The sequence below is a fragment of the Ixodes scapularis genome, unplaced genomic scaffold (assembly GCF_016920785.2).
Source record: "Ixodes scapularis isolate PalLabHiFi unplaced genomic scaffold, ASM1692078v2 PGA_scaffold2__306_contigs__length_199485367, whole genome shotgun sequence".
In the NCBI taxonomy this organism is placed as follows: Eukaryota; Metazoa; Arthropoda; class Arachnida; order Ixodida; family Ixodidae; genus Ixodes; species Ixodes scapularis.
Window position 1 is genome coordinate 145,654,501 of NW_024609857.1, and position 14,818 is coordinate 145,669,318.

Below are 14,818 nucleotides of genomic sequence, written 5' to 3' on the forward strand. Positions count from 1 at the left end.
TTGACACCAGAAAGAAAGGCCGACATGATGGAACGGGTGCGTGAGAGCGTAGCTCCCGCTGAATTAATGATACGCATTTTGTAGCCAGAAAGGGCCGACATGGTGGAAAGGGCGCGTGAGAGTGTAGTTTCCACTGTGTTAATGAGACATTTCTTGACACAAGAAAGAAGGGCCGACATGGTGGAAAGGGCGCGTAAGAGTGTAGTTTCCACTGTGTTAATGAGACACTTCTTGACACAAGAAAGAAGGGCCGACATGATGGAAAGGGCGCGTGAGAGTGTAGATTCCGGTGCGTAATGAGACGCTTTTTGCCACTTGAATGAAAGGCGGACGAGTGTCGCGTGCAGACCATGCATAGTGACGTTGTCTGTGCGCTTCAATGCGCTTGGCGTGCTTAAAAGGATCGTGCGGAGACGCAGTTTTATCTGGCATTCTTATCGTGACGTGTGGTGTTCTCGCAGATCAGCTCCTTGTTTTCTTTTTCTTTGATTGCTCGCTTTTTTTTTATTTTTTTTGCTGCCCCTTGATGTTACCGTGAAACCTCTCAGAGGAGAAGGGGGCGGCCGATGGGGAAGCACACAAGTCATGCGCGAGTGGTCCCACCGCCCCGCCGCACGGGAGGAATGTGTTTTCCCTTTCGGGACGGAAGTTAAACCTCGGCGAAGAGGGCAGGATGGTTTTCTCACGGGAGATGTCCTGAGCGTCGGTCGCGGACGTGTGTCGTCCTCAGGCCCTTGTTAATGAACGTAAATAAGTTAATCCTTCAAGTCGTTGTCGTTGCCACTGCCTCGCCATCGAAGTCCCTACCAGCTATCGGGATAGAATTTTCGACACCTGGCTTCTCTCCCCACCCCACCAAGAACATTACTGTCACTGTGCGTGCTCTAATTTTAACGTCCATGGACTCAACTGAGCGAGCGTGCGCGAGGACGGCTCTCCAAAGACGCGTACGTTCTCTCGAGTATCTTCATTGTGGCAACGGGAGGACGCGCTTGCACTGAGTGTCGGCAAACTGAGCATGCAGCTCGTTGACACTTTAAGCGTTTTGGAAATTGGAATGAACGACTACTTCATGTGTGACGCAGGTACAACCATTTGCTAGCCCTTCGCACCGACAGTTGGTCTCGTTTACGATTATAAAATCAGAACAACATTCGTTAAGTGTTGATTGCATACGAGCGGCGTAAGAGGTGCAACCTATTTTAATATTTAACTGTTCGTACTTTAAAATCAGCTACGTGTCCCCAGAAACAGTTAAAACAATACTCCGGAATGTTACGACCCGGTCCTTTAAAGTACGCCTCCTTTTTGAACGCGTGCATATTCCGAAATGTGGACGTCGAACCTTTCTCCGATAGCAAATGTTTGAAACGTAATTGTTTTGCGTGTATGTTTATACAGCTGGAAGTTAGTGAGCCCCAGTGAGCGCCTAGTGTCTCAGATTTAAACGAGAAGTTTAGACAGTGCAGGGGCCCTAAACTCGTGAAACACAGAGTTGGAGCCCAAAGTTCGCGGAGCGCGCCTATTGGACGTCGGCGAAAAAAGTGCGAAGTCATCGTCGTGATAGGCCAATCGGTACGCTCCGTCAACCTCGGCTCCAACTTTGCGTTTTACGAGTTTAGCGACCCAGTACAACCGGCAAAATTCCCATCTACAGCTGAGACACCAGAGCCTTTCGAGATATTTCCGTAAAAGAATAGGAACAGGAATAATGCGCGGCCAGCTGTCGGAAGCTGGTCGCTCGGGAACGTCGAATCTCTCCGAGTGCTTCCCGTTCGTCGATGTCGACCAAAGGCTTCACCAAAGCCTCTCGGCGCGACGATCGGCCGATTTTTTCGCTCTCTCGCTGACCACGCATGGCGTTCAATAAGATATTCATGTTTTTTATTTTTTTTTAAAGCAAGCGACCCTTAAAAGTTGATTCTTTGTGAATTCACTGCACCGCAGATCTCCGTACACAACGCCTGCCGCGAATCGCGGCATTGACCATGGCCATGGTGGCCTGTAGATGATCTTCCTTCTCGTGATGCATCACTTCAAGCTGAGTGGATACCTCCTAGGAACGTTCCGCCGCCAGTAATACATTTTTCGGTAATGACGCTAATAAACAAGTCACGAAGCGGGAGCGGGATAAGCCAGGCCCCGCATTTATAGACTGACGAGTGTGTTGGTTCAGTTGAAGAACACCGAAAGAATAAGACAAAGGTGGGACGATGGACGACGTGCAATTATTTGGAGAAGCTGCCAGTGACCATATACCTTTTCCACAAGGGCGCGGCCATCTCAATGTCGTCACATCTGGTATGCGTTAAACATCGTTTTGGTCTCTCCACGCCGCAGGAAGGTGCCCAAAAAATGCGAGATTGTCACACATTCTTACTTTGACTCACCTATATTTTTTCACATATTACAGGTTGGAATACAATATTATTTTTTCGTCCAGCGTACCGTAAACGGAACCCACGTGACTGAGAACGAAAGGAAATGAAAAATGTCTACAGTCATGCGAACAAGAAAAAAGCTTCCAGTGTACGGAGTATTGGGCGACAGGTTACCCAGAAAGCACGCAAAAACTACTTTTGCAGGATCTTTATTTGAGTCATTGTATATATAATGAGATCCAACATGACATACATCGTCTAAAAATCATTGCGCCCATACTGCGAAGTCCCTGCAACACAGGGAGCCTGTTTGGCAAATGACAAGACCAAAAAAAGTGGGTTTGGCAAAAAAAGCACGCTTTGTGCGGACATAATGCACATCATGTTTCACTAGCTTATTTTTTTGCTAAGATAATAATAATAATATTAATATTAATTTATTTCAAATGTCTAGCACGGCCACGTCACAAGTCAGGTTCGTCAAAGCCATCCAGGGCTTGTATGACTGAACCTATCTGCAGTAGCCTCATAAAATAACTATGCCACGTACTAAAGAAATTTGTGTCAATTCCAATAACATTTGTAAACAGTTAAAAAAACTTAGACTCAAGGGAACGCACGTGTACACACACCTGCACATACACACAAACACCCAAGCCGGTCATTGTCACCATTGAAGAAGGTCTTGAGAGGTCTTATGTTCTTGGTGTTGTGGATCCTGAAGCAGAAAAACTGGGTGGTGTAAGTCGTGTTCATTTACGCAAACGTAAAGCAAATAAAATAAAAATAATAAAATCTGGTGTTAAATATTTGTAAAAAAAATGCAAAGAGTTGTGAAATAAAATTGTGACGGGTTGCAAGGTGTCGTTGGTAGATAAAAGATGGCGAAGCGCTCTTTTGAGTTCCTTTTGGATGCGAAGTCGGAGAAGTCGGAAGGTAAGGAATTGAATATCTGAGGGACAGAAAAAGATCGCAGGTTCTTGCCATAGCGGGTGTAATATACTGGAACAAGAAACCGTGAAACCGCTCTCAGTTCTCGTGAATTAGGTCGAAGTGTTTTAAAATCCCTTGTCCAATAGTGAGTTAGTATAACTGATTCCAAAAACTGTGATTCGAAGGTGGGCATAGATAAAGTCTGATTAAGATTCACGTTTGAGGTTCTAGGTTTGTTATTAACCTCTCGTACAATACTTTTTAAGATATTATTTACTTTCTTATGCCATAATCCAGAACATAAGGCTAAAAACTGTAATGCCCATATCGAAGTATACTATATCCTAAAGAGTAGGCTAAGAGCTTGCGAATTCCAAATGGCAAAAATGTCTTAATCTTCTAGAGTAAGTATTGGACGCTTCTTAGTTTTGAGCATACTATTGTCAGATGGGAATTCTATGAAAGGTCCGAATCAAAGTGGATGCCTAAGTATTTCACCGTCTTTGAGTAAGGGATTGGACTGCAGTGACATCCTACACAGTGGGATGTGTGGAGAAAAAGAAGGAATATTTGGAACCACAACTTTTAAAGGATTGCGAAAGCAGACCTGCTTTGTTGTGGAGATATTTATGTTTATAATATTGATTTCAAACACTTCGATGAGTTTATGTGTACAATCTTAAAGCATTTGTATTGCTGTAGGATAAGATCGATGGCTTGTTAGTAGGAGAGTATCACCCGCATATTGAAAGAGGGCACAGTTTGATACCGTGGTAGACATATCATTCACATATATAGTGTAGTCCAAGTCACCAAGCTCGATCTAAAATGGACCGTAAAAATCCACGCCTGCACGTAGAAACCTAAACTTTTCGTCAAAGGTGTATTTAACAGGTCGGTTTTTTCTTGTAAAATTACAAAGCGTAGTTCTCTTTCTGTAAAAGAAAAAGGCAAAGAAACTTGCCAGGGTCTACGGCGGAGGGCGACCCAGACGATCAAGTCCACTAGAAGGGTGTGCTTGGCGTTTGTATTGATAGATGGCGATTGGAGCAGCGTCCGAAGGTGCAGTCGACCAGCGAAAGAAAGCAGACGACACGCAGACGATATCCGTTGGCAGCAAAAGAGCCGTCGTTATGCAGACACGTGTTTTTACTTTAAGTTTCGCTTTTATTGTCCGAATTTAGTTGTAGCACAAGGTACATTTTAAAGAGATTATGTTCATTTTAACAAACCACGGTGGTCGCGAAAAGTCGCGATAAGGAGGAAACGCCATCTATCAATACAAACGCCAAACACACCTCGCTACTGAACTTCTGTCGTCTGCGTCGCCGCCCCCCGTAGACCCTGGCAAGTTTCTTTGCCTTATTTTTGACAGAAAGAGAACTACGCTTTGTAATTTTACAAGAAAAAACCGACCGGTGAAATACTCCTTTGACGAAAAGTTTAGATTGCTACGTGCAGGCATCGATTTTTACGGTCCATTTTAGATCGAGCCTGGTGACTTGGACCACCCCATATATTAAATAGAGGAGGAGAAAGAACGGAACCTTGAGGAACACCGGCTTTTAAGAAAACTTTGGCGCTGTATACACCGTCGATCGAAGCCACTTGGAATCGATCTTGCAGAAACTTTCGTAAAAGACACAGTAACTGTTCCCGGAAACCAACAGAAGAAAGATTTTCTATCAAAATTGAATGGCTCACAGTGTCGAACGCCTTCGCAACGTCGAGGAAGCATCCACAGCTAAACAGGTTGTGTTCAAAACCTAAACTTAGGTTGTCAGAGAGTATTTCGAGCAGTGCTTGTGTACCCCGTCCTGGAATAAAACCGTATTGAAAAGATCTTATGTTATATTTATCATATTTGTGATAATTTATTTATTATAATTTATAATATAATATATATATAATAATTTACAATACTAATAAATAATAATAATAAAAATTATAATAATAGCTTGACGAGGCTCGGCCTCTCGGTATCACACACTTTGACAAAAAGCAGTGGAAGATAATTTAACAGAATGTATCGCTCATAATAAACATTCTAATGTTGACTAATAACAGTCAACATTAGAATACTGTTCGAACTGCGAAGTATCAAATATCAGGTTATTTAACTTATACTTCGGTTTTGTGGTAATCTCAAGGTTTAAATTTTCAAATTCATTAGGAAGGGATTGTAGTGCATACCTTAAGAAAGATAAGCCCTAACTGGAGCGTGAAGTGTTGACACACCAACTCTCACTATATCGAGTTACATAAGACGAAATTTTATTCTCCACACCTCACAACACGGAAAGGAAAAAGTTGTTATTTTGTTTTACAACTGTACTGTATTCACAGCTCAAGCGGTAGTTGTACAGATCATTGGTTAACATAATTTTGTATTTCTTAAAAAAATTCTCCAAAACATGCAAAGAACAAACTTTGCCAAAGAAACGAACTACTTCATTTTTGCTAGAAACAACTATGTGAAATTGTGTTTTGCCCTACCGCCGTTACGCCCTAACTCACTTGGCAGTAAACATGTTCATTATAAACCAAAAAATAGTATAAAAGCAACTTCGCTCGCTCATGGAACACGTGGCGAGATAATCCTAAAAGCTTTACAAATTTTTACGCAAATATACTTCACCTGTTCACTCCAGGAAAGAGTTTCAGTAAAATATGAATCATGAATTTTAGATTTTGCAATCTCTAAATTACATTAGGAAGAAGAAAACAAATTAAAACTTAGGGTGCCGCTTCGCCGTTTGCAAAACACGCTCGGTAAAGCACAGTGATCGGCCCACCACGTGATCTGAAAAAAAACAGACGAAAATGCATTTTCCAGGGAGAAGTTGTCATGCCTGTGCCTCGAGCGTGCTTGGCGTCTGGCATAATATATCCCGGAACCCATAATCCAGAAAACATCCAATCGCAAGCTATATCAAATATTTTCCAGTTGAGAATGACTCGCACTTTTGTTGTCTCCTCGTCCACTCCTTCACATTGTTCACTGTTTTCTTCCCCCAAAATAATAAATTCTAAAGCCCAACACGCGCAGGTTAAGTCCCGTGGCAGTTGTTTTTGGATGGATTTGGGGAAAAGAGTTAGCGTAAGCGTTTGCCGCGCAGACTTTACGGCTATTAACACGCAGTCATAAAGCAGTGTTTATGTAGCCAGGTTGTTATTAACTCTTTTGTTGGGTGTTCAAAATTTATGGCAGGATTTTGTTTCCATTTTTATGAAAATAATGTTGCAGAAAATAAGTCATACCCTTTATTTCGTCCTCGTTAAAATAGCGAACGACACGTCCAACAAATACCCATCGAAGTTCATAACAAAGGTCTGATGACATCATGGTTTTGAGAGAGGTCAAATGACAAGTTGAACATTATTTATTATTAAGGAGAACTTGCAATTCGCGATGGCAACGGACCTGGATGAATCGATATGTTCGGTTAACTTTTATTTTGGTGTACCCACAAATGGAACTAAGCCTAAAAATTCGTACACTATCCAAGAAGAAAAGTTAAACATGTGCGAGGCGAAAAGGCAAAGCAATAGTTATGCTCACGTTTAGCTGGAATTTTTGTGAAAAAGTGATCATATCGTAAAAGTGCATCTACAAATTGGTGAAGCTTATTTTATTTCAGTTGTATCCTTATAATTGGTAACGAATAGCCCCGAATCCCGAAAGTGACTGCACCGCCAAAGGCATGCAAGCAAACAGTGTCTAAAAGCAGTGGTGAATCAACAACTACGTTGACAGCCTTACGCAAAAAAACGCCAAGAAATCGCGTAAACGTCGTGTTATACATGGAGAGCATACTACCAGTTTTTGAGTAACCAGTAATTCTTGCAGCAGCCTTTGCCCGCAAAGAATATTTCCCCGATAATTAATATGAACTGTCCTTCAACACGTTTAATAGAAGATGACTCATTACCATAAATAAAATTAAAAAAACGAATTCAAGTTTTTTTTTGGGTCCAAACAATAGAAGAACCGCATAAAACATGCAAGCGAAAAAAAAGCTGCTTGTGAAAGCAGATATTGCATCAAGTGTCATAACTAAGGCAGGCATTACAAACATTTGATGCACAATGATTAAGGTTCAACTCTGACTCAGAAAAAAATTTAAGATCACATATAAAACACATTAGGGCAATTGCAATGCTATCTAATTTTTAAGTGAACCCGAATTGGTCAGGTATCCTGCTAAGAGCCAACGTCTTCGTTCTCCATTCATTCAGAAGAAAAAGCAGGTATGCGAACGCAGAGAGAGAAGGCCAGAGTTAGAAGACGATGAACTGGGATCAGATAAGACAGAATGAACACTAACAATAGTTTCAACTAAAGAGTACTACATATAACCTTGCAAAAGGCATTAGACATATGAGAGTTCATTACACCAACTTGTTCAAGGTCACACACTAGTGGCACGATGCATATTAAGAAATTAACACAAAGTTATTTATACTGATTGCCCTTTGAAAAATTGGGATAGCTCACAACACACTTTCTCTACTGAAGTGTAAAGACGCCTGTGGAATATAATTAAAAAGACTGGGTAAAATCTGCACAGTAATTAAAGGAGGGGTTGCTACTTACAATGCAAGGGTCACCCGACCCGTGAATTGAAACAACTATCGAGCGTTTTCATCTAGACGTAAATATTTCTGATTGTAATGATACGTTAAATATAATATATATTTATATTAAGACAGAAGACAGTAGGTCGGCGCATACTTTTGCAAAGAAAGTGGGAATTAAATGTATACCAGCAGAAAGCTTCGGTAACATGGCGCTCAAACGTTTGTTCGAAAATAAACGAATGAAAAACACGGCCTGTTAAATATACAGGGCATATGAATATTGTGGTGATCTGCTAAATACGAAGTAATTTTTGAAGTGAAATTGAATGCTATAATTGACTCCGATCAATAAAACAACCTTGAATACTCACTTTGTGTGTACTTCCTCTGCAAAATGTGCAAATTCGAGGAAAACGTGCGCGACTCGGACAACCCGATTTGCTGTGCAGATGCTGACCTCAGTCCGCCTTTTCATCGCCCTCTAAGGGACAGCTATCTTCGGGTATTGTGGTCACTCATACCGATCCTCGATCTATTAAAGTTGCAGTACGCGTCATGCATTTTAACTTCATAATTTTTAAAATATCGGACGAAAGGCTGCTCTGTGCTCCACATTGTTTGTGGTGAGGTCGTACATTGTGAGTCTGAACGTGTCTTTACCGTAAAAACTGTGGGAGCCGAGGGTAAAGGACGAGGCAGGGGGCACGTGACAGGCGGTCGGCCGAGAAGACACGAGAGCCCGGGCCATATGACCTGGGCTATGACGATCCCGGGGTGGTTCCGCAGCGAGACTCGGGCACTGATAGCGCGGGACAGCCAGCCTACGCAGCGCTGGCGTGGGAAAGGCGATCCGCAGGCCTGGACACGGACCCCGACTGTGAGCTCTGATCGACGGGCGACAACAAGGGTCGGTGTGCCCGGACTACCGGCTCTCGACGACGGGACCGAGAGGAACGCTAAACCCATTTACTGTCTTCTCGTTGCTGTATAAAACTCCCTGGGTGACGGGCGGAGCGCATACCGATCGGGCGGTGATTACTATTAGAGGGACCTCCGTAAAGATACCCACGAAACCTAAGGTCAGATTCGAACAAACGAGCTTAAGCTACGAGAACTAGGCTAAGGAGTTCATGAAGTGTGCACATCGTAACCTCCGCACACCTCAAGATCACTTCGTTTCGTGCATGAGCATTTGTTTTTAGATTTCGTTGTACGTGCATTTTAGTTCGCAAGATCGTTTCGTGAATCTGGCCTCTGGCTTTGACGAGCGTTTACAGGGAAAAATAAAAACAACAAGGGAATACCCAAACTTTCACTGGTCACCGACAGGGGCCTGCGAATGCAGTATATTCAGGGGAGGGTTCCCTCTTCCTCTTACGTGAAAAGAAGAGTAAATCTTAAACGGAGCAGAAAAAATTGGCAAGAGCTCATGCAGCAGAGAATCTCGGCGATAAACACACAGGTGCATCCGGCAAGCAAAAGGAGCCAGAACTTGAGCAGGTCTTTGAGGTCGGAGAAGGAAAGAGTTTCGTCGCTGACCGCTTGGCCACAGCCTTCCCAGTTGCCCGAAGCTTCCGCCCACCACTTGGCAATGAGACCGCCTTCACGAAGCCACACGATCCTTAGGAGCAAAAATAGAAAGGAGCGCATGAAATGACACGAGGCAAAAACTCTCTACAACACGAAAAGTGACAGAGACCGTTGGTTATTACCCGCTCGTATAGTAACATTCATGATACATGTTGTGCAATACATTAAAGCAAAGATACGAGGTTTTTTTATCTCTACAGCGACACAAGTCGAGACAGTGCGAGATTGCACTGACGCGCATGCGATGCAGGATCACAGACATCAAATTTCTACTCACACAGACTTTGCTTTTTGTCTACATCCCTTTGCCTGTGCTGCAAAGCTTATGAAACCACTGAGGAATACATTTTATCTTGCCGCCGACTTATGCGCCACCGCCGCCGTAATTTGGTGCAACAATTATCAGTGCTGGACATTCCTCTCACTACGGACAACATACTACAACAATACGAATTCAGATAACTTCTCTGTTGACCTCCACCGCCTCGACGGTCCGGCAGTTTTTAACTGTGACGCGATAATAATGCGAATTGGAGTGAAGACACGATTAATGTCGCAGACGTTACTTCTTTGTTCACTAACTACACTTCCACTCACACCCCGACATCCTAAAGGTAAAGCAGGAAAAGTTCTTTGGTGTGGCTATCGCAGCAGGAGACCTCCTCCAAACTCAATAAGAAGCCGGTTCTTTTAATTTTAATATAAAATCAAATTGGGATTCCGGCTTAACGTTAAGGTAACATAGATAAGGTGTCTTTATTTTTAACCTTGACAAGCGTCGCCCCGTCGAGTTAGAAACTTCGTCTTGATGTGGAGTTTTGTGCAGTTGAAAGCAACTATAAATGAACACGTGGCTAGGATTTAAAGCCAGAAGGTGCGAAGGGGTCAATTGCCACAAAATATTAAGAAAAAAAAAATTAGTAAGCACGCTACTTGCAAAGCAAGTCTACTCATTCCGTGTTTTTCTATCCTCTCCCATTAGAAATATGATATTTGTAGCACGTTATACTGTAGCTAAGATACGAATGAGTGGAAGATAGACTATTTTTAGCAGTTTGTTTACGATGTTTAGATAAGACACCGACTGTGATTTTGTCTTTTTTTTTTTCTGCGCATTCCTGCCTCTGTAGAAGATGGTTTTTGGATTTTACTAGTTTGTTCTATCTTCACAGTGGGGCGCTCTTCGTGCTCCTATATGCGTGAGCTTGAGCCTGAGCTCGCTTGTTTCATTAAATCTAAACGTTAAAGTCAGTCACATCTGCCTCGTCACCGACAGGGTTCCCGGTGGCCCACGTACCCTGGACGCTACTCCTCTCTTATCATGATGTCCAGTCACCCTCCCGAACTGCCGGTCCTTCCTGAATATATTCTGCTGCCATGTAGCAGCCTGATCGTGGAATTTCTGAGCCACCAACATCGAAGCCTCTCCCTCAGAGAATAACTACACTCTCCATGTGTGACCAACTCTTGTCCGGGATGTTACGTAACGATCCTACATCTTACAAACATTCGGCGCCTTTGCTACGGTTACTTTCCCGCCAGAATTGGAAATTCAGAAGCATTAATAAAAAAAGGGGGCATTTCTCGCCAATAATGTGCGAAGTGAAAGCGATAACTGCAGCACGTTTGCGCAATGCGGGCAGAATGATTACATCACGTACCGCCCTGTGGGCAAAATGGTGCCGTCACATACCCGAGGGCGGCACGTGGTGACACCATTTTGCCCGAATTGTACGAACCTGCTACAGCTCACGCTATCACTGCTTCGCACATTGACAGAAAATCCTACGCCAACGCAGGAGAAGGCGCAAGTTTTCCAGACGTTGTTGAGTGGTGAAGGGAGGGCGATAAGCGGAGAGTAAAAAGCATGTTGAGCAAGGAGGCGGAGCTCCGCTCGGAAACGGGTGCAAGCCGGCGAGTTTTGACAGAACACATTTGCCATTTCGAATTGGGTTCGAGAATAGAGACGTTATAGTGAAATCAAACGGGGTGGAAGTATTTGAAACCCTCCGACATTGCGCGTAGCATCTGGATGCTGTCAAAGTAAGATTTCGTATAACACGTGTGATCTTCGAAAAGCCTTGTTTTAAAGTTATTGTTAACAGCCGACGCCGTTATTTGCGTGTCGTGGGGGCTCTCCTCTTTTCGCTGTTCGCAGGGCGCAGGAAATAGGAGAAACCCTACTTCTGGCTTCTCGCGCCATGAGAAGAAAAATAAAGGGGTTTCTCCATCTCCGCTGCGACGACAAACAACTAAAGCCGACACCGAGATCCCTGTAAAGTGTCACGGTAAAGCCGTTGCTCTCAAACAGGCTAAACTCAAAACATGTTGTATCACTGAAGCTCTGTTCTAAAGGCGCGATGCAAGAAGGTTCGCACTTTCAGTAAATACAGCTCATAATTATAGCCTAACATTCATTACCTTTAAAACAGGCATTCATTTGTTCCTTCACGCAATGACATTCACAAAAAAAAGACGAGAAGAACCGAGCAGCGTTTACCCCCTCAACTTGCAGCCAAAACAAGTGGCCACGTGATCTGGAGCCAATTACGACTCCAAAGTTTAGCAGAGCCACGCGCTGGGGTTGGTGACGCACAGTGCAAGGCTCTGGGTTCATGCGTTGTGCATGTTCGGCTATCCCCGTCATCGCAGCGACTGGTCACGAATCACGACCCGAATGCCTATCGCGCTGAGGATCGCTGTGTTGACAACGCAACACTACGATCCCCACAGCTTCGCCATCAAATACTGCTAGGAGAGACTGAAAGAATACATTCACTTTTACCCTTGAAATGACGCTGCCACAAAGAAGATTTTTTGGCACTGCCGTTGCGTGCAAGTATACTTGGATCCCACTAGTGTCAGTAATCTTGTGTAAAGGGAGGAACATTCCTACCCAACATCGTTCCACAGCCCCTTTCGCACCTTGATAAAGATCACATGGGTTTGTTCGCACGAGACGTTGTGCGAATGGATTTAATTATATAACCTACGTGCTCACATTTGTGCTACACACGACACGAGGCCTCTCATATTTATAGAAATGGATTATTTTTTTTTAATAACTGTAAAAGAAAAACAAGCATTAAGATAAGCATAAAATAAGTCATGATATCGACCGAGCATCTCGGCCTGATACAAGGGTCTCGGCTCTTATGTGCACGCTGTACTCTCTTTAAAGGTTCAAGTTATAAGCTGTAACTATTTTTAAAGATAGCGTATGAGTAACCTTCTCTTACAAGTTTCAGCTTTTTTAAGGCTAGAAATGATTTTGGAAATAAATTACTGCTCCGATAAGAATAAATGACAGGAATTACAATAAAGAAAACATCCTTCCACATAAGAGATTTTGAAAATAAATTACTGCTCCGATAAATATAAATTACAGAAGTTACAAAAAAAAAAGAAATTCTTCCACAGAAGTGTTTTTGAATTCAGTATCATGAATCCATAAACAATAACAATTCATTTAGTGGCATTAGGTATGTGAGATGTTTTTTGGCATCCAATCAGCGTAAATCACCTTCAGTCCAAAGCAACTAGCGTCCGTCGTTGCGCCTGATATCTAATCAGGAGACAGAAAACTAATTTGGGCTTTTAACACACATAAACGCAGTCACCGTCTCGTTTGAGACTATTACCGAAGCGGATGCTTCTCGCATCGGCTTTTAGCGTTCTTAGAACTTGGAAACAAAAAGCACGCAGTATACGAACGTCATAATGTGTTTTCATTATTACAGTAGGCAAGAACACGGGAGCACGAAACATTCGGGTAGTATCAAAGTACTCTCTCTAAGGACTGGGCGCGCAACTGCAACTGCAACAATGCAGAAGCGCTGCAATTCCGCACCGGGCCGCTGGAGCGTTCTGATGCTACCCGTTCCCATGTTTCCAGTAATTGCGATTATCATAGTGCAAGTTTACGACCGTAAACCTTACCTGTCGTTGATAGCTCGTTGCATTGGCTGTGGCATCCTCTTATTCAGGTAGAACACAGAGTTAAACGTAAACATGGGCTTTCTGCCAATATAGAACTCGCCGCTTGTGTAGTTAGCGCATGCACATTTGGCAGCAACGGCTAGGGAGGCTGGGCTGGAAATAAGCACAGCCTCGCCGCGCACCACCTGGCGCAGGGAGGCGGCAGACGTCATTATGGCCGGTGTACGCTCGCTCTTGAGCATCTGAATCATGCGCCAGACCTTCTGGTAGGACGGGTCCTTGGAGCCCTGTTCATGAAAAAAAAAAAAAAAAACTTAGAATAAAACACGGTCATAGGAATGTGTTTCTCGGTGGTCGTGTGCGTTTGATAGAACGCGTGAAAAATAGCCGAGTCTCGAAACAACCCCCCAAAATGAACATATTCGTTTAATGACACCCCTGGAGGTTCGAAACGCTACAAAGCAGATATAATTTCTTTTGATGGTTTGTCTTACTATCACGTGGCGTTACTTTATTAGGGAGCCGAACTACAGCCTTCAATCAAGTGTAAAAAAAAAAAAATTAGTAGTTGTACTGTGGTGTTTTTGCTATAATGCCTGTACTAAAACAAATAAAATAATTTGATAAGTTCGGGAAACACAGAATGGCAGATAACGTTGCCCTAAGCGCATTGGCTTCTCCAGGTACTAAGTCTGCTGGCAACACTTAAAAAAACGTTTTAAGCGAATTTGGGCAGTCATTCTCCAATTCAGAAAATGTATATAGATCCCTTCTTAAATCCTTGCGCGCCTACTCTTTCGCGTAGCATGCTTGGGTTGAACTGCACTGTGACTTGCGTGTTCCATCCAGCGAAAGAAAGTATGCAACAAGAGGCGTGAGTCGAAAATCAGTAGCGACCTTTTATCTGCAGGTCTTATAATGCGTAAACTGCAGCATTTAGAAGCGATCGTTACAATTATTCGGAAGACACAAAGCAGTCGTTGCTTAAGGGAAGCACCTATATTTTTTTCAACTTCGGGGAAACTGAACTGGTGTATCACGTGACCAAGGAAGCTGAAGGGGAAATGAGACAGGTGGAGAGGGAGGGGGAGAGATGGGGTGCGAGGGCACTGTTATAGGGTGAGAGGAGGAACAGGGAGGGGGAAGGGGGAACAGGGGGGGGGGGAATAGAGGATAAATATAAAATGTCGGTAATAAAATTTCCCCTTTAAATTTTATGGGAAACTGATATTGGTGTCAATTGGCCATGGGTGGGGGGAGAGAGAGGAACCAAGGGAGGGGAATAAGGGCACTGTGAGAGAATGTAGTGGGGACGTAGAGTGGGAGGGAGGCGGGAGGGTCGGGAAAGATAAGGAATTTGAGGTAGGTGGGGAGGGAGGGGAGAGATAGGGGGG

At 43.5% G+C, this 14,818-nt stretch overlaps 1 protein-coding gene across 1 annotated transcript; it reads right to left on the reverse strand.

The window, feature by feature from the left end:
- Positions 1-8,908: 8,908 nt before the first annotated feature.
- Positions 8,909-13,705, reverse strand: LOC121836824. Its single transcript, XM_042292056.1, has 2 exons — positions 13,425-13,705; positions 8,909-9,516 (listed from the first exon to the last, which is right to left on the reverse strand). The coding sequence occupies exons 1-2, from the start codon at positions 13,673-13,675 to the stop codon at positions 9,270-9,272; spliced, it is 498 nt and encodes a 165-aa protein (XP_042147990.1). The 5' UTR covers positions 13,676-13,705; the 3' UTR covers positions 8,909-9,269.
- Positions 13,706-14,818: the final 1,113 nt, after the last annotated feature.

What these genes read in the sequence shown, in the direction of transcription:
- LOC121836824 (XM_042292056.1), bottom strand. Translation starts at nt 13,675, where the DNA reads ATGATTCAGATGCTCAAGAGCGAGCGTACACCGGCCATAATGACGTCT. An exon ending in CAACGAGCTATCAACGACAG is followed by an intron (nt 9,517 to 13,424) that starts GTAAGGTTTACG and finishes TTTGCTCCTAAG; the next exon opens with GATCGTGTGGCTTCGTGAAG.